Below are 23,912 nucleotides of genomic sequence, written 5' to 3' on the forward strand. Positions count from 1 at the left end.
TGTGTTTCTAGTTAGTTCAAAAGTTTTGAACCGCCAAATTTGATCATTTCAGGCTGGCGCAAAACAACGCATTTATGTCTCATTGTTGGAGATAACCACGGTCGCGTTAAACAATACTCAACCACGACTGACTTTTCTCAATTCATGTCTATTTTTTATGACATGAGATTAAGGGGGGGGATCAAGCCTTGTGTTGACAAAGGAGTAGAAAATACAGACATCTGTGTTCAAATGTAGAGAGCAAACATAAAAAGTCGTCAAAAATAAATACCCAAGTACCAAAATCTGAAAGATCAGCTTTAGTATATTAACAAAACAATGTATTTAGAGTCCATTACTTCCCACCGCCAATTAGGACTGCAAACGTTTCCTTGCCACATAAGCACTGGTGACTTGATTCATGATGATGAGTGCACTGAGAACAGGACAAAGCGCCGCCAGGTACCACGCGGCGTCACTGACCGACGAGGTGAACCACCCAGAAGTCAGACCGAGGAGCAGGCTGCCGCTGCCGAGCAGGTAGGTGACCAGCCCTGACGCCGCGTGGTACCTCTTGAGCTTAGCCAGCGACCAGCCTTTGGCCAGGGAGTGGTAGATGAGCGGGACGGCGGCCAGCGACTGGACCGCCACCGTGCACACCGTGATCACGCCCAGCAGACCGTGCCAGGAGGTGAAGTGAGGCTTGCCGTGCAGGTGTTTGTTGTACAAGATGGCCGCCAGGCCGAGCGCGGCGCACGTCACGCAGGCGCACTGCAGCATCCAGTGCACGCGACCTTTGACCTTGTGGGAGAACTTCTTCAAGGGGGAGCCATGGGGTGAGAAGAGGAGGATGGCTTCTGTCATGAAGAAGGAGAACTGGTGGATAGGAAAACAACTTGGTCTTAGTTTTCCAACTTACCAATCGGCACCTGGTCGATTTTCTGCCTTGCGAGCTGAAAATTTTTGCGTGATTTTCTGATACGGCGCCGCTCAAGTAAAAGAAATATATATATATATATATATATATATATATCCAATGAATTTCTAGAACGCGGGGTTCCAGTACGAAAATGTAATTTTTTATTTCATAAATAAATATGATAAAATCAACACATTCTTGCTTTCTGAATATTTAATATTAAATATTTTGAGTTTTATCCACTAAAATTGATATTTTACTACATTGAGCGCCCTTTTTTTTTTTTTTTTTTTTTTTTGCAGTACACTGGCACCAGGGTTATTATAGTTTTGGACTTTTCCATTTTATTTAGTTTTGATTTCGTTTTGAGTTTTGTTTTTTAAGTTTAATTAGTTTTCAGAGTGGTTCTGTTAGTTTTTATTAGTTTTAAGTATTTAATAAATGCTTTGTTTTAGTTAGTTTCAGGTTGTTGTTTTTTTATGTGTATCACTTGTGCACAATATTTAAAAAAAACATCATAGGAGCGACATCATCTGAAGGTGCTTTTCTCTTGGCTGCTGCTAGATGACGCCACTTCTGTGTGACACCTTCAAACGTCTTTATTTCATTTTATATCCAAATAAATCTACTTAAAATCACATTTAAATCCCCAAAGGCTCATGCATTAAATTAATGACCAAAGATTAAAACGAAGGACATTTTGCGATAATTATTGTTGTAGTTAGTTTTGTAAACATAAAATATAGTTTGTTAGTTTTTGTTTTTTTAAAAAGAATTTTCGTTTTTATTTTATTTAGTTAACTACATTGTTTTCTGAATTTTAATTTTATTTATTTTTTCGTTAATTTTAGTTAACTAAAATGACCTTGACTGGCACTGGACCGTCAAGTTTCTACGGCGCTCATTCAATAGAGGTGCGCAAATCCACATTGACCAATCACAGCAAAGAACAAGTGTCACGTGCTTGAAGTTTTATTTTGAAACGATCCAACTTACTGCTAGTGTCATGAAGAAAGGATGCCAGGAAAACCAACCTGTAAAAGGTTACATCAAAACTGGTCAAGTATACTATAATATAATGCATAAAGAGGAACGTGTGTGAGAATAATAAATGATTCACTCACTTGAACCAGGTCGAGCCAGAACAGCGACGAAGCCCGTGAGGGTTATGCCGAGAAAGTGTGTCACCACTGCGGAAGCTACTCTTGCGAAAGCGAACAGTCGAGGTTCCGCTTCTGCCTCTTTGCTTTGGGCCATGTTCGACAAAATACTAAATGTAGAATATTGACGGCTTTTGGCAATCCACACGCGCCCACCGTGTTACCCAGAGTTGCCCGAAGAAACGAAACAGGATCAAAGGTAACTCCGAAGGAAAAGCGCCGTCATTAAAAGCATCAAGAAAGTCATTCAAGCAAATCTAAATAACTCCCATATTTCAGCGGTGTGATGAGCAATGAACATATTTGATGAGACGTGTTGGCAGCGCCATGCCGGGAAAACCAATTCGAGTAACTTCCGGTTACTTCCGTTTTATACTAAAGTGCTAAGTTTTTTAGAGCTACTTCCGGTTAGTTTTCACAATAATGTTACTGTTGGCCAAAGGGCAAATTGTTTTATGTGTATTTTCTGAACAGTCATATCACTTATATTATATCACATATATTGAACTTTGTTGTCTAAAACCGATGAGTTTTAATTTCATTTATCAAAGCAGTACTGAATCTACAGTATGATGCTCAAATATCATTATGATGACAATTAGACTTAGGCCAATTCCCCATAATTAGCAGAAGTAAGTCAATACATTGTTTATTTATTTATTTGATGTACAGTACAACGTATCTTACTATCCTCACCCCATATTCCAAATCATGCATGCTGGTTTACTTGATTTGTTTTTAATTATTAATTGTTCGACCTTTATTTAACCACAAAACCCAGATAAAAGACCAGTTGGGACTTTTACAGTGGTGACCTGGCCAAGATGACAAGCACGACAGAAAATGGATGAATTGGTATAGTGTTCTGAATATTGTCCCAATTGTCAAATGATTTTTACTTCAGGAGTGACGAATTAGCAGAATTTATACCGATCCAGTGAGCTGCATCGGGATTGGACGTTAATTTGCATTTCATACTAAATTATTGATCGGCTGTCATTTCTTAATTTGCCCGATCGATCAATGATGTCATATTTATCAGCATATTTTATTTTATTTTATTTTTTTATTTTACAATTTTTTTTAATTTTTTTTTTAGAATTTTTGTGGGTGTTATTTCTTGTTACCATGCATTTCGATTGGCATGAGTCATACATGGGCTTTTGCTATTCATGGGCCGTATATTATATATATATATATATATAATTTTTTTTTTTATGAATATATATTTCTCAATCTTCTGATCTGAATGTTTTTCTTAGTCGTTGATCGCTGATCTGTGATCGGCTAACCAAAAAAAATCCTTGATTGTGTACAACCTGTTTCCTACATGCATGTTTTATTGCATTAATGTATCAGTTTATTGAGTTGCTTCATGGTGGATGGCCTTCAATCACAAAAATATAAATAAAATTCAGCCCTGTTGCCTGCAAACTACTGCATGTTAGATTGAATGCACACCATTTCTCAGACAAATCGCGCCCATTCCGCAACCAACAACTCAATGGACCGTCACTGGTCAGCTGTCCTCTGGTTATTGTGCTCCAATTACTGCCAAATAAGCTTGTGACTGTGCATTGCCTGCACACACTTGTGCAGACAGTCAACAGATTGCAATGTGGTGTGCAACTAGTCTTTTCTTCCACGTCAGACTTTATTCATTAACCCTTGGAAAATTATTTCTATATGCAATGCAGTCATGCATAAATCCAATAAAAGCCCCGAAGGAATCTTTATATACATTTTTTTGTTATTATTGCACCATTGAGAGAAGGTTCTTGGTATGCGCTGAAGTGTAGTGACACTATTTGGATTCTTTATTACAAACAGTTACTCATTGTATGTAATATTTATCAAAGTAAATAAAATAAGAACCTTGCATTTTTTTGTGTATAACATTGCTAAACTGCTAAATATACGGTTCTATAATGGTAATGTTTACGTATCTAATAATTCATTAAAATAAAACCATTTTTAAAGTTGTTTTACTTGATAAAAAATATATAAGAAACATTGTATTTGTTCTACAGCTAATTCCTTGCAGATACTCGGTAGTTATCTGATCTCCATATTGAAGCCTTAAGGGTTTTTTCCTCTGAGTGGTGTCCAAATGGGGCAAAATTAAATATTTATAATACTTTTTTTTTTTTTTTTTTTTATCTTTTCCTCCAGAAATTGAGTTTTGTGCGTTTCTTATATAAAGTATGACAGTGACTGTTATTGGCTGAATTTATATGAACTGGTTGCTGCAGCAGACAAGCCGCTGCGTATAACCTGCTGGGATTTCCGACAGAGGGGATTCCTCTCGATATTGGATGCCGGACACTGACAGCCATGCGGGATTAGAAAGTAATCCCACAACCTCGCATTGTGCATGCGCGAAGTGAGGGGAGCGAGTGTCGTTACTCGGAAGGGGACCATCTGCAGTTAACTCATCGACAAATTGCCTTCAGTCACTTCGCCTCCTCTTCACTTCAAGCCTCCAGGGATGAAACGAACAACTAACAAGGTAACGTGTTGTTGTTGTTTTTTTATTCAACCTGTCAGAGGATGCGATTCATGTGCGTTTCATTCTTTATCCTTTCTCAATCTTAATCCGGGTTGTTAAACCGCTGAGCGTTTGCAACCCACACGCGAAATGAACATTTTTTCGACACGTATCGGGCTTTTAAACACTTATTGCACACAAAAAAATAGTATAGGACTACACAATGTTCTCTTGTTAGTTGGTTTAAATGCACCGTGCGGTGACCCACTTGGCACTAATAGATATCCCGGGTTGTTCATATGCAACTCACAATGCAGCTCCTCTGCAAAACTATGCCACTAAAGTTTTACATGTTCAATGAGCAGATAGAGTAGATTGTTGAGAATTAGTGGTAAGCAACTTCTGTCTCTCCAATTAAGGACTATATTTTAGCGAGATGTGCACACTTTTGCATGTGGTCACATGACATGGAGCTAGTTTGTTATAAATGGTCAACAAATGTGTGACGAAATGATGTGTTTCTGATTCAGACAAGTCAAAAAGGTTACTATAGTTTTGGTTACATTGACAAATACCAAATAGGAAGAGAAGACCATATCACTTATGTTAAACTCAAGGCCCGGGGGTCAGATCTGGCCTGCCACATCTTTTAATGTGGCCCATGAAAGCAAATCACGTGTGTCAACTTACATTATCATTGCCAAAATCTCGACTAAAATGTCAAATTGGGATAAATAATAATATTGAGATTTTACTTTTTTTTTGTTACCATTTTTACAGTTACCCTTGACTTTTGATTTCAGTAATCCATCAATTTGTTGTGTATTTAATAATAGGATTAGGTGATTAAACACTTATTTGTTTTCACGTGACATACAACAACACTTGAGGGAAGCTATAACAACAATGTGGCCTGCCACGTGAAACCCCTGCTAATAAATGGAGGTCCAGTTCTGTTGAATTACATTTGAATTGAACCAAGCAAATTTCCCAAATTCTAATGATACATAAAAATCAGAACGTGAGCAAAGTCACATTTTTTTAAGTGTATTTACAAGGGCTGCACGATATTGGAAAATCATGCGATAAGGTTGCTGAATATAGCGATATCAATATTATTGTGATATTTAATGTGTATCTAAAGAAATGACTTTTTTTTATCTTATTAAATATTTTTTTCATGTAGCATAATAAGCAACCGCAATATAATCTTAGTTTCTTTAATTGTAATGACCTCTCAATAATCAACTATTAGATGTGGTGCACTTTATTTAGCGGCTGACTGGTCAAATTCAGATAAAAGCATAACATTCCATATGAAACTAATTGCATGTCTTTGCGATATACATATTGCATGAGCCAATATCGTGATATCGATATTTTTCCAATATATTGGGCAGCCCTAGTATTTACTTATTTATATGTATTTATATAAATCTCAATAATATCTGGATTCACTAATCATAGTTCAGTTGATTTTATGTTAACACATTAAAAAAAAAATGCATGATGATCTTTTTTCTCCCCTCAATTTAGATTGGAGCCAGATCTCAGCAAGAGATGTTACCATGACAACATCATAAAACACACTAGGACAATATATTAAAAACCAGGATTACACTAAAAAATGTATCAATTTAAAATATTTGATGTGTGATATGTCTTGTATTTTAAATGATGGTTGTGTAATTGTAGCATATCAGCATATGTGTGAAAATCAGAACCTTGGGAGTTTGCCCAGAATTGCTTAACAGATTAAAAAAAAAAAAAAAAAGTAATCGTATTACTCCACAACAAAAGGACAGAATAGCCAACATCTCTGGAAAAGCCGTTTAGAATATATATATTTTTTCTCCCTATTAATGTAATTTATAAACACTCATGTATTTGAGGTCAATATTTTCTGACATTTCAGCAGTGGTATCCCTAAACTCATCAAGAGGAAGTTGTTTTGTTAGTTTCTGAAGTGACGTTTGTTATCTGACCTGCTTTTCTGGTGTTTTGTCCCCAACATACGACACACGTTTGTTTTCCACTCAGTCACATGCAGTGAATACTCGCATCGAGTCACGTTTGGATTGTACAGGATTATCCTCATCATCTTGTCCCACTTTTTTTTTTAATGTTTTCGCATGAATCCTGATATCAGATAACTGAATTTAATCTCTTGTTTTTGGCACATGTGAAGCTTACATTAGTCTATAAATGATAAAATGTCTCAACTGCACTGTGCTGTCACTGCAGTAAAAGTGAACGTTTCCAGTGGAAGATGATGTTATGGTTCAATCATTTAAGAGTGCACTCTAGCGTGAGCTTGTGTACGATTTCAAGCAGTTGCTTTGTTTCATCTCCTCAGGGCTGGTGGTGACCTGTGCTTCGCTGCAGCAGTACATGAAGCTGGCAAGGCATCCAAGCCAAATCTTGTACTTCTTCCGCCCAAATAAACACGTGAACGTGACATGCTAAACCGAGTCCTCGAACACTGATGTGGTCTCAGTGGTGGATACCAGACCACGCAGGTTGACGGACACCTCACGTGACATGTCCGCCGTGATTGGGTGTCGAGCAGGATGCCTAAATGTGAGCTGATTGAGCTGAAGGACCTCAGCGTCAATGATCCCATTGAGCTCGCAGCCACTGGGCCACGCGCCGCTCCAAGTCGCTTCCACGTTGTCCGTCTGGTCGGGGACACCGTCAGCATCGAGGCCCCATCTGGAAAAGCTGGCGCGGGTCACGACTTTCGGCCTTACGGTCACACGCACCTCACCTGGTGTGACCTGTGTGGAGAATTCATCTGGGGTCTTTATAAGCAGGCGTTACGTTGCACTAGTGAGTACTATAGTGTGGCTCCATGTAGATCCAAAAAAAATAGTAGAAATAAATATTTTTTTGTATTTATTTCCTTTCTTTTTTTAAGATAAAATATTCTTTAAATACATACACTCACATAAATATTTAAGCCTACCTTTTAGGATTTATGTAATTTTTTTTACATAAGAAATTCCCATTTATTTTTTGTTTGTTTTTTTAAAGATAATTTGAACACAAACATACCAAATAAAATTTATATGATACATATTCATTAGTCTAACAAAGCCTATTTATTTGAAATGCATAATCCTTATTTAGCATTAATAAAGTATAATAATTAATTTTTTTTATTTTGACGTTTTTGGGATGTCTGCATTCAGTCTCATCCCAAAATAATGAGAAAGAAAAAAAAAATGGACATAAGTGTTTTTCACATAGCAACGACGATGTGGTATTTATTGTGTACAGATAAACTGATTGTTATGCAATTCAAACAATATACTTTATGTATTGTAAATACTGTCATTATTGTTAATTGAGAGTAATTATACTTTATAAATACTAAATACATAAACCTGAGGATTATGCATTTCATATAAATAAGTTTTGTGTTACTAATGAATATGTATCTAACGTTTATTTGGTACGTTAAAATTATCTTTAAAAAAAAAAAAAAAGTAAATGTGAATTTACCATGTAAAAAAATTACATAATTCTTAATTTAGGCTTAAATATTTTTGTGAGTGTACATACATTAAAAATGAATAATTAAATATTCAAAAAAACAGAGTCAAAATTTTTAGGTTGTCAGATAAAGATGAAAGATTGATGAAAAAGTATTTAAAAATACCTTCTGTAAATGTCTAAAAAGGAAGAGGAAAAAGCAGAAAATTGGCATAAAATGGCCAAGAAATGTCAGAGAATTTAATTTTTAAAAAAAGGCTGAAAAGAAAATGTTCAAAAAGAAACCATAAAATGTCTAAAATCAAAAGCAGAAATCTCAAAAATGCCACAGAATGGATAGCAAAAAAAATGAAGAAAAAAGTACAAAATAAATAAATAAATAAATAAAATTTAAAGACATAAAATGTCCAAAAAAATTAAGAAAGGAAGCAGGAAAAAAAAATGTATATATTTGTCCAAGTTGTAAGGAATTTCACTTTTATTTATTTATTGCAACTCATAACTGTTTGAAGGACGAAAATAAAGTAGTTGCTGATAAATGTGTAATAAAACACTACACAATTAATAAAATTTGAAAATAGTCCAAAAGCAACACAATTTGCTTCCAGTCACGTCCTTATTTTTTAAGTTAAATTGAAGCCATTTTCACCGTTTGTGTTTAGATCTGTTAGGGAGATTTTCTTGATTTAAGCGAGATGAAGATTTGAATTTCCTAGTTTTGTTTGACTTAAAAAAAAAAAAAAATAGTCACACGAGCATATGACTTCTGTTTGTCAATAGTTAGCATGTTGTTCACTGGAGGCGATGACCTATAAAGCTCCGAAGCACTAAATCTGCATCAAACTGGGCAGGATGACGGGCCTGTTTGTCATCCTGTGTTGAGTCATCATGTTCCTGCAAACGGGAGCCGTGTTGATGATGACGATGATGATGCATCATGAGAATATGTGTGAGCTGATTTGGAGCATGTAAAAATGATTTCAACTCACTTCCATTGCAGTGAAATAAGACTCATTAGGATTCCACTGCTAAAGTTGTGTTATCAGTCAAATGCAGGATGCTCGTGTTGTTACCATTCATCAAACCCATCATGTGTTTGGCCTTGAAATATGTGTCAAAATATGTATGTGCTGTGTTACCTTGGAAACAAATCCCACAAGCATTTTCCTGACACCTAACATGAGCCAAAATGTGAAAACGTGAAATTTTGTCATGTTAAAACGCACCTTCTTGTCCTCTTGCAGATTGCAGCTACACTTGTCACCACAGATGCCGACGGCTCATCCAGCTGGACTGCAGCGCAGACAGAAGTTTGCCAGTCGGGCAGCTGGATTTCTCAGTCGACACCGTCGAGACGGACACGAATGTGGTGAGGAGTAAAGTCGCAATCAAACTTTTTGTTGCACTGAAATATACAGTGCACACTTTAAAAACAAATAAAAGCAGTGTACCTACTACTAATAATGGTTCAGTGTAGCCATATGTCCTCTATGGCCTGCTTTTTTGTCCTCTCATTCTTATGGCATCTGTAGGGAATGTCATTAAGGAGAGTGCTGATGAGAGGCAATGGCTTGACAAAACATCTGTTCTGTTGGACAGCCACAACTTATTATTAAACTAACATTTGGGAGGCAATTAATGCAAAAATACAAAACAACAACACCACCATTGTCATTTGTTTAAAAAATAATAATATTTAAACAGCTAGACAGCAAAAAAAAAAGTCAGGAGGCGCTTTAAATAGGGACTAGTGTGTGCTGATTCCCATTCAACATTACTTTGATTGTGATTTTTTTTAAAGTTTATTATTATTATATTATTCACTGCCAGCCCAGCAAAAATGCATCATTGACGTCTTTTTCCGTCAATGGCAGTGAATGAGTTAATAAAGCCACATTCCAGTTATACTTTCCGATTATTTTTACTTCCTCTCTCAAAAAGAAATAATTCAATTGAGTTATTTGGGTGAATGATCACATTAATAATAGAAAATGTTTTAAAACTTAAAATAAAAAAATCTTGGTCTGATTTTTTTGGTATCACAAAAACGTGGCATTTAAACAGGGGTGTGTAGAATTTTTATAGCCACTGTATTACCACAATAGTAAATATTAGATGTGACTATTTCAAGTATATTAATCTCTTTTATAAAAGCAAAATTGTTTATACAGCCATTGTAGTTGATCACTGGATTGAATTGTACATTATATATATTATTTGGCGGTGACAACAAAATGAAGCTCTCCTTTAGAATTAATACATCCCTTATCAGAAGCACGCTATCACTCTCCTCCCACACAATGGACAATAACATGCTGTTTTAACAGGCGTTTTTTTTTTATGGCGGGATTTTATGGTCAGGGCGGAGCGAATGTAAATGTGGTGTACAAATGAGAGTGACGGGGGGAATACACTGAGGGCAGAGTAGTTATTTTCATCGCCTTTTTGTATGAGACGTTGCACATGAACCTTTGCGATGACTTCGGCAATCAGAGATGCAATCGGTGACTCTCAAGCAGAGCTGTATTTTACTGCGAGTGAGACTTTTAGTCACAGATTCAAATGGGAAACGGTGAGCTTTGTGTTTCCTTTTTTTCTTATGAACCTCAAAAATCCAAAGACATGTTTTCTGTTTTTACTAAACTGGAGCTGCTGGTTTCTTGTTAGGATGAGCAGACTGACTGGCGCAAACAGGAGTTAAGTGTTGGCGAAGTTCATCAGAAGGTCAAAGAGTACAATGCTCAGATTAACAGCAATCTCTACATGGTGGTGGTGAGACAATTTAACTCTTTTTTTTTTTTTTTTTTTTTTTTTTTTCCTCATGACACATCCTGTTTCTGTTTTGTGGGGTCTTTACATGAATGAAATGGTGGGAGGGACCCTCAACCGCTAAAATGTCATATTTCACTGTCTGATGTGCACTTTTGTTTTATATTGTACAGACAAAAGAAATAATACATAATTTATTATGAACTGTAACATAAGATTTCCTGCTTATGTCACTTTTGTTACTAGGCAGAATTTGTATGGCACACCCACAGAAACCCACTAAGAAAATAACCCAGGAGTTTTAAGAGTGTTTTGAATGAAAGAAAAATAATACTATTTGCTGGTATAATGCTAAAAATGCAGTGGCACTACTAATAACTCTAATCTGTCCTCTTTTCAGAATAAAGATGGCACCTACACCGGTTTCATCAAAGTCCACTTTCAGCTCGTCCGTCCGATCACACTGCCTCCTCCCCAGAGCCCAACACGGGAGGAGCACGAGTACGGCCGCCGGCTGACCCGACGGACATCGTTCTACCTCCCCAAAGACGCTGCGAAACACCTGCACATAAGCTCCCAAACACGGGTACGAGAAGTCATCGAGGCCTTGCTCAATAAGTTCACAGTGGTGGACAACCCGGCCAAGTTTGCCCTGTTTGAGCGCACCGACAGACAGAACCAAGGTAAGCTCGTCAAATGAGAGCAAACAGTGCTCGACTTTAAGCTGTTTTTTTTCCCCCTGCTAGTGTCAATGCGAAAACTGAGCGACGATGAGTATCCCCTCCATCTGCGCTTGTGTGCGGGACCAAGTGAAAAAGTCTTAAGTCTGGTCCTCAAAGAGAATGAGACCGGCGACGTGAATGTAAGGTCATAATGAAAACTTGACAATAACAATAGACATTACAATAGTACATTATGTGTGTTCTCCCTCACAGTGGGATGCGTTCACTTTTCCTGAGCTGTGCAACTTCCTGCGTATTCTGCAGCGTGAGGAAGAAGAACATGTCCGGCAGATAGTGGGGCGCTACGATCGGACCAGGGACATGATGAAGCAGGCCATGGCGAGGATTACTGCTCCTGCTTGACATTTAAGCAAAAATCATCTGGAAACAAAGGGAAATCTATCAAACTTGGAAATGTTTTCATAAAGTTTACTAAAAGGGCAGACACTGAATTTTAAACAAAGTGATATATTTTTCATACATGCCAGGGTGGATAGTCTATTTGGATTCTTGTATTTTCTGAGAATATTGCTGCTTTGTTTACATTGTTTATAGAGAGTTCAAAGGCACATGTAGTCAATATATTTTATTTCATTGTCGTTTTATTTAGATTCTGTGCAACACCCCTTACAAGTTGACACTTTACCTGTGGAAATGGTTGTTGGTGTGTTTATACTGTAGCATAACTATCTAATAAACTGATGCTAAATATCTGATCTTTGGGTATTTGTGAAAGTTGTTTGGTAGTTGGTGTGTTATGTCATAACTCACAATGAAACTATGTATATGCGTTTCACTTTTATGAATTATGCATTAAAGTATGCGTTATATGTTCGGCCTGATTAATATAAGATGCTGGCCAGCAATTTTTTTTTTTTTTAATAGTTCAGGCAAGCAAACAGTACTACCTGTACTGTAATGGAGCAGTTTAGCTCCTGTCCTACAGGGGGCGGTACATTTCGATGAGGCGCCTTCACCAGCGGTCAAAAAGTGAAGAAACACTTCCACTGCTTTTCTCGCTAGCTACCGCTCATGCTAGGTCTAGTGAAGTACACCCAATTTGAGAACCGCTAAGTCGAGTTCGTCAAGAAAAACATCTATTTTTCAAAAACGATCAAAAGCCACGCTCGGTACGTTATCGACAAAACTGAATCCCACACCTGTCATCTGTTCTCAATCGTAGATTATGACAGCGTCATTCTCTGTAAACCACTTAAGAGCAATCTGACCTGTGTTAATGTCATACGATACAATATTGCTGTTGTGTAGTCGTGTTAGAGAGTAGAAAATGTGTCGTGTGAATGTTATGTTTTATAGCTTTGGTAACATTTGGACACGTTACTGACACTGTCAGTAATTTTAGTCAAGCCGAGCTAACCTGCTTAGCTTCACCTTTCCTGCTGGGAACTCTGGTAATATGTTTTCGCTCTCCGCGTTACACCCACATGGTTGATTTATTTGAGGCTCTTCTTCATACAAATACAAGAGGTTTATTTATTTATTGTTTTAGGGCTGTCTGCGGCCGATGGAAGTCTATTTTAACTACAATAGTGTCTTGCTTTGTACATAAGATAACCTTAGAGAATTTCAGATTGATGACTAAGCAAACAATACTTGACATCAATCTGGACTTTGTTTAAGATATTATCAATATCGTGCTTACTGTTCTCTTGTTTGCCAGTGTGAATTACCTGGTGTTTCAGATCGTTTCCACTTCGATTTACCACCTTTGATTTATAAAATGGCAACTCCGAATCAGATGTGTATACAGCTCAATTTTAATGCACATCATCATCTATTGTATCAAAATGGAAAAACAAAACAAAACTCTTGGGTCTGTTAGTTCCCCAGGTATCACATCCAGTGGTGTCATATTCAACTGATAAGAGCAACGCCCAAGTAAATTATGTGCTGCAGCTGAAGATGGGTGGCAGTGGCTCCAAATCCAAAGGATTTTGGCCTTTCTCTGGCTCAGGAAGTGGTGACGACCAAGCCAAAGATGGAAATGAGCAGTCATTGGCGAGAGCTCGAAGTTTCCCAGGCGCAACACCTTTTGTGTTTACAAGGCGAAGGTAAGTGGCTCCTCTGCAGCAGCATTTCTCTAGCTATACGGTATGTTTTCATCATCAAAAATGCATTCAGGAGCCAGGATGGGACTATTTTGACAGCTTCAACAAACTACTGCAATCAATATATTGTATTTATGTTAGTCCAGAAAACATTCTCACACATACTTTGTCGAAGTCAGCTGGTGATGTTTGCAATTGGTAAATTGGGGTTAGTTTAGCGGAAGCCATGGCACTTTGCACAGTACAAATGTTAACACTTAGCAGCCCTTCTTTTAGAAACCAGTGTCCTTATCTCGTTATTTGCAAACCTTTGGATGTTCATCAAGGTACTGGTCTTTTTATATAGGAAAGGAAAAAATACATACTAGAAAACAGAAGGTATTGCTCGCTTCTGTTTGCCGTACTGTTAAAAATTCCAAAATATCTTCCAGAAGGTAAAAACGACAGTAAAGTAGGAAACCAAAACTGCCTCTATTGCACAGCCACTTGTACAAAACAAAATACATGGACAAACTTGTAGGTTGATACCTCTCTGTTAATGAAATAAATAAATCCACTGTGGATAGTGAAATAACTTGAAAATGAAAAAGTATATTACATACAAATATACAGAAAATAATAATAAATAATAAATGTTTGTGTACCACTTAAGTGATTAGAACACGTGTTGCTTTAATTTTACATTTATGGAGTTTTGATCATGTCCTTGACATTTAAGAAGAATTGGTGTGCCATAATTAATCTATCGGATTGAGTTGAAGTGAATTAAAGAAGAAATGGAAAAACCCTGCCTTTAATGCTGAGTCAACACAGAATAAAGGTCAAGTTAGTTTTTGGTCATCTCAGCCACACTTTTCGTTCTAATTTACAGTTCCCCACGTTAATAAATTGGAGTTGAAGTGAAGGAAATAGCTCGCTAATACCATCTTAAAAGTCAAACTTCTCAGAGTCTGTCGGCCCTACTCGCACTTTACATGGTTATGCATTTTTTAATAATAGTTAGAAAAGCTTTGGGCCCCCCGCAGCCCTGATCTTGGGCTCAGGAGGATCATCCTCCTCACTCAGGCCATCCAGGGGTCGAACTGGAAGCTGGTTTTCGTCCACCTGCACCCACATGAATGATAAACACATCCGAAGCCCTTTTAAATCTGCTCAATTTATCAATTCTCGGAACCTCACAAAAGATTTACTCTTGTCCCCCCCCCCAGTTCTTTGTTCCTGGATGAAGATGGCGACCTGGCCCACGAGTTTTACGAAGAGACTATTGTGACAAAAAATGGCCGTAAAAAAGCCAAACTGAGGAGGATTTACAAAAACTTGACACCTCAGGTGAGGAGTGCGCTGAAATTAACGACGGGCATTTGACAATTTTCTAGAGCGATTATGGGAAAAATATATCACTTAATTGATCAAAGTCCATCCACAGAAATGTATTTATTAATTATATTAAACGTTTTTGGTGGTAAAAGAGTTAAAATCCAAAAAATCAAACGTCCCCAATATATTTAAAAAATGGCTCAAGACAAAGATTGTAAATGGCAAGCCTGTTCAACTTCTGAACTTGTTAAACATAACGGTGGAAGTGACGAATATTGATGGTGTCTGCCAAAGATAATGAAGACCCTAATACCATAAAATCTCCTGTGTATATACAATCAGAAGTTGAGATTGAATCAATGAAAACACTGCTGGTTACAGCCGAGTCGTTTGCTCCATGCAAAGATTACACACGCACTCTTTGTCTCTTGCAGGGAATCATCAAGCTGGACCTCCCGTGCATCCACGTAGATTTCCCCGTCGTCCTTTGTGAAGTCTGACGATGTCCTCCAAGAAGCGTCTCGAGACAAACACGCCGTGTCAGCTCCGTCCCGCGGTTCCCCCCCTCCCCCCTTGCAACCCGGAGACCAGAAACGTTCCGCTAACACGCACCACACATCTCGATATATTTGAAGTGCATCTGTGGTCAAGATGATGTCACGTGAGCTGAGCCTCTGCATGTGATCTGTTGTTAGCGACGCTTTATAGATCACCTATGGGAGAGATGCAGGATGGCGCCAAGTTGGGAAAACATACTCAGTTTACGTGGTGTGTGTGTGCATGTAAGTGTGGTTGTTGCAGACATGGGACGTGTTCGACTCCTGAATTGATTGCTGCAGATTATTTTCAGGTATGATTCACTGAACTCTTCAAGGGGATTATTACCAACTCCTCTCCACACGTCGTATTATCTACAGAAGGAAGGTAGTTGCACACGTAAGCATTGTATATTCTTTTTTTTTTCTTTTTGACTTTGCTATGCATGGGGAAAGGATCGGATGATTGCTTGTAATTAGGAAGGGAGTTGACAATCAGTAGCCCTCCAATTAAACGGAATTGCTTCAATGATTTTGGCTAGATGTCAAACAGGAGTTAGAACATTAGTAGAGACGGCCGCCGTGAGAGCTGAGTATGTGCGTTGCTGCTTCTCTGCATACGGTATTTCACATTTAATTTATTATAACATTTTTTTTTAAATACACTATGAAATGCATCCCTGTGTTTTGGTCTTTCTTTTTTTACATTAAGTAAGATCGTTTTACGTAGTTTGCAGGACATCCAATTCAAATAGATCACAATAACATTTTCAATTCCAATTTAGCATTTTGAGGAATAACTGAATTTAATCATTTTATTTAATTTCACAATATCAAAGATGATCTTTAATTCTGCTCTAGTAGTATTTCCAAATTGTGTTAATGCCTTTGTTTTTGTCTTAGTTTGTCAACTGTCTTAACTGAGCTATTTGACAATAATCCAACCTCAACAACATAAAATGTAATTGTACCTAAATCTTACTTTATTGACCTCCACTGATGACTAATACCTGACCCACACGCAAAGGAAATTGCAAAGCACGCAGGGTTGAGTGCGTGCTGAAGGAGAGGAAGAGATCTGTGAAGGTCATTAATGTTTCCATGGGAAAATGTTTTATGCAAAGCTCCTCAATATTGTTATCTTTAAAGGATAGAGAGATGAATCAGGGCTGTACTGAATTCAAATCCTATTTTATTGCTTTTTCAAAAATGTTCTTAATTGATTTTTTTTGGTCTTGTCTTGTGAGCATGGTCTGCATATGTGGAGCCACGTATAAGTTCTGAAAAGTTTTAATGTCCACAATACAATGACCACAAAGTCTCCCTTGGCCCAAATACCTCATGACAATATACAGGCTATTGATATTGGCAGTTGTCCTCTACAACGTGTCGAGACATGAAAAATTGTCACGTGTACAATCGGACAAGATAACTTATTAAGCATGAACTAAATAATAGTCATAATTCCAGTGCAGCCGACGCCCAACTGGTGAGGCTTTATAACGGCATATTACAGGGAAGTCAGAGGTGGAGTCTGCTGGATATTTAAGTAAGAGCCAAAGGTGGATTACAATTCATTTCATCTATTCAGCGGAGACGACCATAGAAGGAAACCCACAAAGAACTATACAACTGCTGTATTCCAATTATCCTGATTTTTGAGAGGTAAGATATACTTTGCTATATTATATTATCGCAAAATCGCTTCCTTCACATACGTGTAATAAGTGTAAAGCATGTATTATTTTATGTGCTGTGTAATATACGTACATATTATACTATGTAATGTTTAATTTGTGAGGAATTAAATTTAAACAAAATATAATTCGCTAGTAAACTAGGCGAATAGTGGGAACCATTCTACAGCTGCTGTTTTTCTTCCGTCACCGGAAGTTGTTTCCGCCGAGTCCGTGGACAGCAGCGATTGAGGAACAAACGACTGGCTTTATATGTGGGGGTGGACTTTTATATTCGCGGTATCAATAATTGAGCAATATTGATGAAATGAGTAGGAACATATGCGTTAGTGGAAAACTTTGTAGTAACTAACAGAAACAAATTTTATAATCCGAAATAGTGCGGAAATGGTCGCATTGTTAATTTGTGTGTACTTGGGACACCCCCCTACAGTGAGATCGTATATCTGGTCTGTTAATGAACAACGTCGTTCCCGTCATGTCTCCTGCTGCGGTCTCCGAGTCCAAAGTGTGATTTTCTTTTAATGAGCAGCATGCCCTGAAGAATTATGAGGGTTGTATTTCTCATGGCAGGCCCGTGGAAAAGCCAATTATCAATCGGTGAGTAGAAGGAAGTTGCACAGATTTGACGGGGAAAAGAGAACACATACGTACAGCTAACTCAGCACATTTCAAAGATTCCGCTTGGAGCTAAACCCGGTGGTCAGTTCTTTTAAAACTAACGACGTTGTCAAAAGTAAATTTGTATGCAATAGAGGTATGGACTTTGACAGCGATTATTATTATTATTATTATTATTTTTTTTTTTAAAGGATTTCAAGTTATCTCAAGAAGTTACACACTAAAATGCAAATGTGCGGAATGTCGATGATTAATATTTGGGACAGTACTTCCTTGAAATTGCGATATATAATTTAAATTTGATTTTATATGAAATTGATTGAAAAGCTTCTTAAGTATGTAAAATAGTCAATCTCTGAAAAAGGGTTTCAAACTGCCATTATCAATAGTTGAAAACAAATATAAAAAAAAAAAATGAATAGGTAAACTTCGATAATGTGTCCGCCGTACTCACTAATTAGCTCAAACTAATACTAAAGTATTGTTGCATGATGTGTTCTTTTTGGCAGAGTCACAGGAGGAAAGGTGAGCGTTGGCCATGGAGGCTATCTGGCTGCACTTGATCCTGACCGTGACAACAACATGGACCTGCGTGTGTGCGACACGTGCAAAGCAAACAAGATGGCCTTTATATTCCCAGACACCGGTTCTCCTGGTTTGGAATGCCCCCACGCAGGACTGTGCCCCGAGGCATGGCATCACTTTACCCTTGGACCAGTTTGATATCGTGGCCTCGCCCAATGAGGGCTTCGTCCGACAAAACCTGACCATATTCTACAAAGAGCGCCTCGGCCTGTACCCGTATTACGAGCACGATGGCACTGCAGTTAACGGGGGCCTTCCGCAGCTTGCCAGCCTGGTTGAACATTATGAAAAGATGCCAGAAGGTGTGCAGAAATACATCCGCGAGCCGAAGGCCAAAGGTTTGGCTGTTATCGACTGGGAAGAGTGGCGCCCGCTGTGGATCAGGAACTGGGATTCTAAAGACATCTATCGAAGTAAATCCCGGGAGATGGTACTGGAGAAGAACCCAACATGGAGCCAGGAGCAAGCTACAAAAGTGGCCCAGCAGGAGTTTGAGCTCTCCGCTCGCAAATTCATGCTGGAAACGCTGAAACTTGCAAAGAATTTGAGGCCCAATCAACTGTGGGGCTTTTACTTGTTTCCGGATTGCTACAACCATGACTACAGGAACGGCCTGAAGAACTACACGGGTCGCTGCCCCCAGCTGGAGATGGCCCGTAACGACCAGCTCAACTGGCTGTGGATGGAGTGCACGGCGCTCTTCCCCTCCATATACATGGGTTCCGCGTTGAGCTCCACACGTTACGGGCGCCTCTTCGTGCGGAACAGGGTGAAGGAGGCCATGCGCTTGGCGTCTGTTGGCGACGGTTTGGCCCGCCCGGTTTTCGTCTACACTCGACCTACGTATATCAATCAAATGACTCTCCTCACTGAGGTCAGTTGGATTATGTTACATCACAGGGCTTAGGCTCACATGTCAGTCAGGTGTGCACCATCATAAAACATTTTAACCCATACGAGTGTGAATCAGTTAATAAGTCTTAGGGCTGTTCGATTATGGGGAAAAATAATCATGATTATTTTGGCAATAATTGAAATCACGATTATTCAAACGATTATTATTTGGTACAAAACAATAAAATGCATTCAAAATATTAAGAATAAATAATATGTATTTATAATAATAATAATACAATTCTTTGAACCACTATGATTATGCACATTCCTTTTGGATTAATTTTTTTTTATTTTAAAATTTAAAAAAGGTGCAAATGTAAACTATAACATTCTAAATGTGGTGAAGTATTATTGTAAAACACAAATTACAGTACATATTGGTATGGCCATTAATCATATAATTGTGTACTCATCTTTAACTTGTAAGAAAAGGAGAGTGGTGGTCATAAAGTGTATCTTTTATTATTGATTTTGACCCGTCACTTTAGCTACTTGTATGTACGCTTTCTTCCATTGCAGTAACTTCCATTTCCTGTTCTGTGGTTATCACCATGTTTCCCAAGTGCCATCATTGGTACATTTTGTGGTGACTGTGACATCACAAAAAGTCAGAGAAAGCCTACTAGTGATATTTTTTTCTAAGCCAGCACATCTGCTTCACATATCTAAGGTTTGGGTTTGAATCTCAGCTCCAACCTTCCTGTGTGGAATTTGCTTGTTGGCCCATGTTCCATAAACTTGCGTGTTAGATTAATTGAATTATAAATTGTCCATCGTGTCTATATGCAAGTTAGCAAGTACGCTTGTCTGCTGTCAAATAAGGGATTTTATATTCAAATGCAAGATAGGCGTACACATGACGCCACTCACACATGAGAACAAGCCCCATAGAATACTGGATGGATGGATTTATTTCAGGAAATGTAATTTAACTTGGTTTACTGTACAACCTTTGATGACAGAGCAGTAGTGTCCAAACTATGACTACTTGTGGCCCGCCATACATTTTTTGGCATATACTAAAAATATTTTTTGACCTGGTCTCAATGCTATTTAAACAAAAGGACGAATTAAAAGGGATACTTCACTTAAAAAGTTCATATTTTGTCTATAATTGTGATAACTCAATTATTTTTCATGTAAATTAATACCTTTAAAAACAAATTTTTCCACTTGCTGTCGACTGAAGATGACCTCAGCTGTGCTGAGGAAGTAAGTAACGACCAATCATGGCTCAGACCAAACCCAGAGAACAGGTGAGCCATGATTGGTCGGTCGTTACCTACTTCCTCAGCACGCTGAGGTCATCTTGAGTCGACAAGTGGAACAAAAAAATTTCAATGGTATTAACTCATTCACTGCCTTTGACAAGTATACTTGTCAATTGTATTTTTTAGAGCGGTGCTAAATGGGGGCGAATCTGAGCATGCTCCACTGTAAATATCAAACTTGGAAACAACTTTACTGATGCCCAACCACCGGTAGATGACATCATTGCCCCATTTTATAGGAAATAAACACAGTTTCAGAGTCCATGGGAGAAATGGCTGTATTTTGGTAAACCTACATTTTTCTGCTGTCAATTATAAAAGAACGGGACGGGACAAAAAGTAGGGAGTCTATTCTGTTATTTGGTAGATTCGGTTTATATATAATTATTGAATGGAATATCACGTGAGTATTGGAAATGTAAAAATTTTCTATAATGACTGGCAGTGAATGAGTTTAATTGTACATGAAAAATAATGAAGTTATCAAATTCATTCTGGACAAAATATTAACTTTTCACTGCTGAAAATGGCTCATTGAGCCTAGAATTCCTTTAAACTTTTCTAACATGGCTGATCTTTTGTACTCTGCTGCCACCTGCTGGCCGTTTTTTGTAATAACTACCATTGCTTTAAGCGGCCTCTTCATGTCAGAAGCTGTACCAAAGCCTTCTGTATGTATGATCTAGCATAAAGAAACAAAATGAAAATAAAAAAACGTATAAATATGCTTTTGGGAATGCAGTACAAAGTATTTAAAAAAACGTATTTATACGATTTTGGGTTTGAATGAGTTCATGGTTCTTAAGTGTGGTCTGTTTACTACAGATTGTTGTTGTGGTTAAAAATGCTGAGTTGGGATTCAGTTCCTCAACTATTTGCAGAATGACGGTTAGCAGTTTTTCCAAAAATAACTACATTATATCAACAACAATGTACAATTGCTTCATTGATATTACCGTATTTAATAAATACGTTAAAGTAGAAATAAAATAAAATAATTAAAAATTGCCCTTGCATCTTTCTATTTTTCTGTATGTGGCCCTGGGAAGAAGAAAAAGTTTAGAGTTATAGGTTCCACTGTGTACTATTATTAACATTCTGCTAGCCCAGCGATGAAGTTCATAGTGGCCAATGTATGACCTTCGCGTGGTTGCCTTTTCCAGACCGATCTGGTGTCCACCATCGGCGAGAGCGTTGCCCTCGGAGCGGCGGGAGTCATCTTCTGGGGCGACTCGTCCTACTCGAGCGAAAGCAGCTGCTCGGACCTTAAAGAATTCCTCAACGGGGTGCTGGGGCGCTACCTTCTCAACGTGTCCACGGCGGCGGAGCAGTGCAGCCTCGCTCGATGCAACCTGCACGGCCGCTGCCTGCGCAGTCAGCCGGACGCCGACGTGTACTTGCACCTCAGCCCGTCCACGCACAGCATCGTGCGACAGGACGGCCGCCTCAAGGCGAGCGGCAAGCCCGGCGAGGCCGAGCTGACTCTTTTCCGTCAACACTTCCAGTGCCAGTGCTACACCGGCTACCACGGGGAGGCCTGTGCGCTCCGAGCCGCGGGGCAGAATAAAGCCTCCTCTGTTCTGGCAACATTGTCGCTTTACTTTTTGGTCCCGCTTGGACTCCTCACTCTGTTGCAGTGAGGAAATGAAGCAACCTAAAGTATTCAATGCTCGTGCCAATAACAAAAAAAAAATATTTGGGCTGTTTGACGTGAAATGGCTCCAAATTCCTGATCAATAATAATACTGCTGCCAGTGGATCACTTGTTTTTGTACAGTAGCCAGATTTTTCCAAATATGGTCTTATTTTTCATTCACCCTCCCAGCATCCTTCTAACAAGAGTTTCTCTCATGCTCCATGCTGTCCTTGACCTCCACATGGTGAGATACTCTGTCTCGACCACAGAATGTTTTTGAGACACTTGTTCTACCTTTTCTTAATACTGGAATCATAAGTGGAAACATAAGTATTATTATTATTTTTGTTTTTTGTTTTTTTTTACCTTTAATGCTACATTTCAATCTTAATCACTTTTGGTGTTCTAGATCTGACCATTTCAATATGCCAGAAGGTGCTGAATGATTACAAATCATACAGATGCAGTCATCTCCCGTTTTAGAATAATAATAATTTCAACATTTCACATTTGTCGTGTATGGAAATATGAACTCCCTACACTGTGTCCCTCATTTTCCCATCTTTTCATCTCCAACTTGTTTTCCCGCTCCAGCCAACAAACATTTCTGATGTTTCTTGAAATATTTTCTTGTTTATAATTCTTCCATTGTTTAAAAAAAAAAATTAGCTTGACCAAGACCTGGCTGTATGTTCTTTATTCATGGTCCAAAACAATGTGGCTGGACCTGAGCTCTTTTGAAAAGTGTGACATTGCAGTCAAGAGTTTCTCCTGTTTACAGACGCTATTGACGTTTTTAATGCAGTCTTCATCTCAGCCTTGTATTGGTTTAGTGTCTTGTAACAGTACAAATGCCTTTCAGTTTGTCATAGGAAAATTGTATGAGTTATGAGGAGGACAAGAAGAGTAAAGGTTATGAAGCCTTTTAATGCTGAATATATACTTTCATGTCGAATTGAGAATAATCATTGTTGTAGTCCTGCTATGAACAAAAGACTCATAACATTTTTATTTTATTTTTTTTAATGACAACCCCGTTTTATTATTTTCCAATTGCAATATATGTTTAATTCGTGCTGAATTTCAATGTAAGTGCTTGCATGTTATTTTCCTGTCTGAGTTCATGATAATGCAGCTGTGACGACAGCGACTACTGAAGCAACATCATCATACAACGTACAGTATATTTGTTTAGTCAGTGCTAGCTGGCGCTAGCTGGATAGTTTATATACGAGAGAGGTCCTGTATTTATTCTTGATGCCAGTGGGCAAAAGAGTATTTTGCCACCTAAATGTAGTGAAAGGCAGTAAAAGGAATATCACAAATGCTATTATGCAAAAGAAAATGTTTACAATGGTGCAAACTTTATGGAATTCTGCACTTTAACACGTTTTCTGTTGAACAAGAGGCTGCTGCGTAAAGTTTGTCCAGGGACGAACAGTGCATTGTAGGTTTTCATTTGGTATTTACAGGTAATTTTTTATTTTTTTATTTTTTTTTGGGGGGGGGGGGGGGGGGTGCAAGATTAGTATTGCTCACATTTATTGATATAGTGTGAAACCAAACCAGGAAAAAAAAAAGTTTGAATACATGTTTGTAATTAAGTATCTGACTATTTAATGTTCTCATTTTATTAGGTACAGTTGTTTTTTTTTGTTTTTTTTTACATTAAATGCATTTGAAAGTATGTTGAACTTGTACAATTACTTTGTCTTCTCAAAACAAAACCAAATTTTCTTTATTTCATATAT

General features: G+C 38.0%; 4 protein-coding genes across 5 annotated transcripts; 3 read left to right on the forward strand and 1 right to left on the reverse strand.

Annotated features, from left to right (window-relative positions):
* Nucleotides 1–286: 286 nt before the first annotated feature.
* On the reverse strand, nucleotides 287–2,421 carry cyb561d2 (cytochrome b561 family, member D2). The gene is made up of 3 exons (XM_077528835.1): nucleotides 2,023–2,421; nucleotides 1,895–1,932; nucleotides 287–855 (listed from the first exon to the last, which is right to left on the reverse strand). The coding sequence occupies exons 1-3, from the start codon at nucleotides 2,153–2,155 to the stop codon at nucleotides 352–354; spliced, it is 675 nt and encodes a 224-aa protein (XP_077384961.1). The 5' UTR covers nucleotides 2,156–2,421; the 3' UTR covers nucleotides 287–351.
* Nucleotides 2,422–4,385: 1,964 nt separating this feature from the next.
* On the forward strand, nucleotides 4,386–12,248 carry rassf1 (Ras association domain family member 1). Its single transcript, XM_077529600.1, has 7 exons — nucleotides 4,386–4,567; nucleotides 6,903–7,375; nucleotides 9,286–9,410; nucleotides 10,709–10,813; nucleotides 11,211–11,493; nucleotides 11,557–11,672; nucleotides 11,746–12,248. The coding sequence occupies exons 2-7, from the start codon at nucleotides 7,117–7,119 to the stop codon at nucleotides 11,893–11,895; spliced, it is 1,038 nt and encodes a 345-aa protein (XP_077385726.1). The 5' UTR covers nucleotides 4,386–4,567; nucleotides 6,903–7,116; the 3' UTR covers nucleotides 11,896–12,248.
* Nucleotides 12,249–12,510: 262 nt separating this feature from the next.
* tusc2b (tumor suppressor 2, mitochondrial calcium regulator b) lies at nucleotides 12,511–16,131 on the forward strand. Its single transcript, XM_077529480.1, has 4 exons — nucleotides 12,511–12,662; nucleotides 13,376–13,604; nucleotides 14,810–14,930; nucleotides 15,353–16,131. The coding sequence occupies exons 2-4, from the start codon at nucleotides 13,456–13,458 to the stop codon at nucleotides 15,416–15,418; spliced, it is 336 nt and encodes a 111-aa protein (XP_077385606.1). The 5' UTR covers nucleotides 12,511–12,662; nucleotides 13,376–13,455; the 3' UTR covers nucleotides 15,419–16,131.
* Nucleotides 16,132–16,986: 855 nt separating this feature from the next.
* On the forward strand, nucleotides 16,987–23,643 carry hyal2b (hyaluronidase 2b). Of its 2 annotated transcripts, none has more exons than XM_077530461.1 (3): nucleotides 16,987–17,119; nucleotides 18,282–19,231; nucleotides 21,689–23,643. In XM_077530461.1, exons 2-3 carry the CDS (start codon nucleotides 18,311–18,313, stop codon nucleotides 22,163–22,165), a joined length of 1,398 nt encoding a protein of 465 aa, XP_077386587.1. In that variant the 5' UTR covers nucleotides 16,987–17,119; nucleotides 18,282–18,310; the 3' UTR covers nucleotides 22,166–23,643. The 2 variants fall into 2 exon arrangements, with proteins under 2 accessions (XP_077386587.1, XP_077386586.1); XM_077530460.1 differs by lacking the exon at nucleotides 16,987–17,119 and adding an exon at nucleotides 17,324–17,751.
* Nucleotides 23,644–23,912: the final 269 nt, after the last annotated feature.

The sequence above is a fragment of the Festucalex cinctus genome, chromosome 8 (genome assembly GCF_051991245.1).
Source record: "Festucalex cinctus isolate MCC-2025b chromosome 8, RoL_Fcin_1.0, whole genome shotgun sequence".
Lineage (NCBI taxonomy): Eukaryota > Metazoa > Chordata > Actinopteri > Syngnathiformes > Syngnathidae > Festucalex > Festucalex cinctus.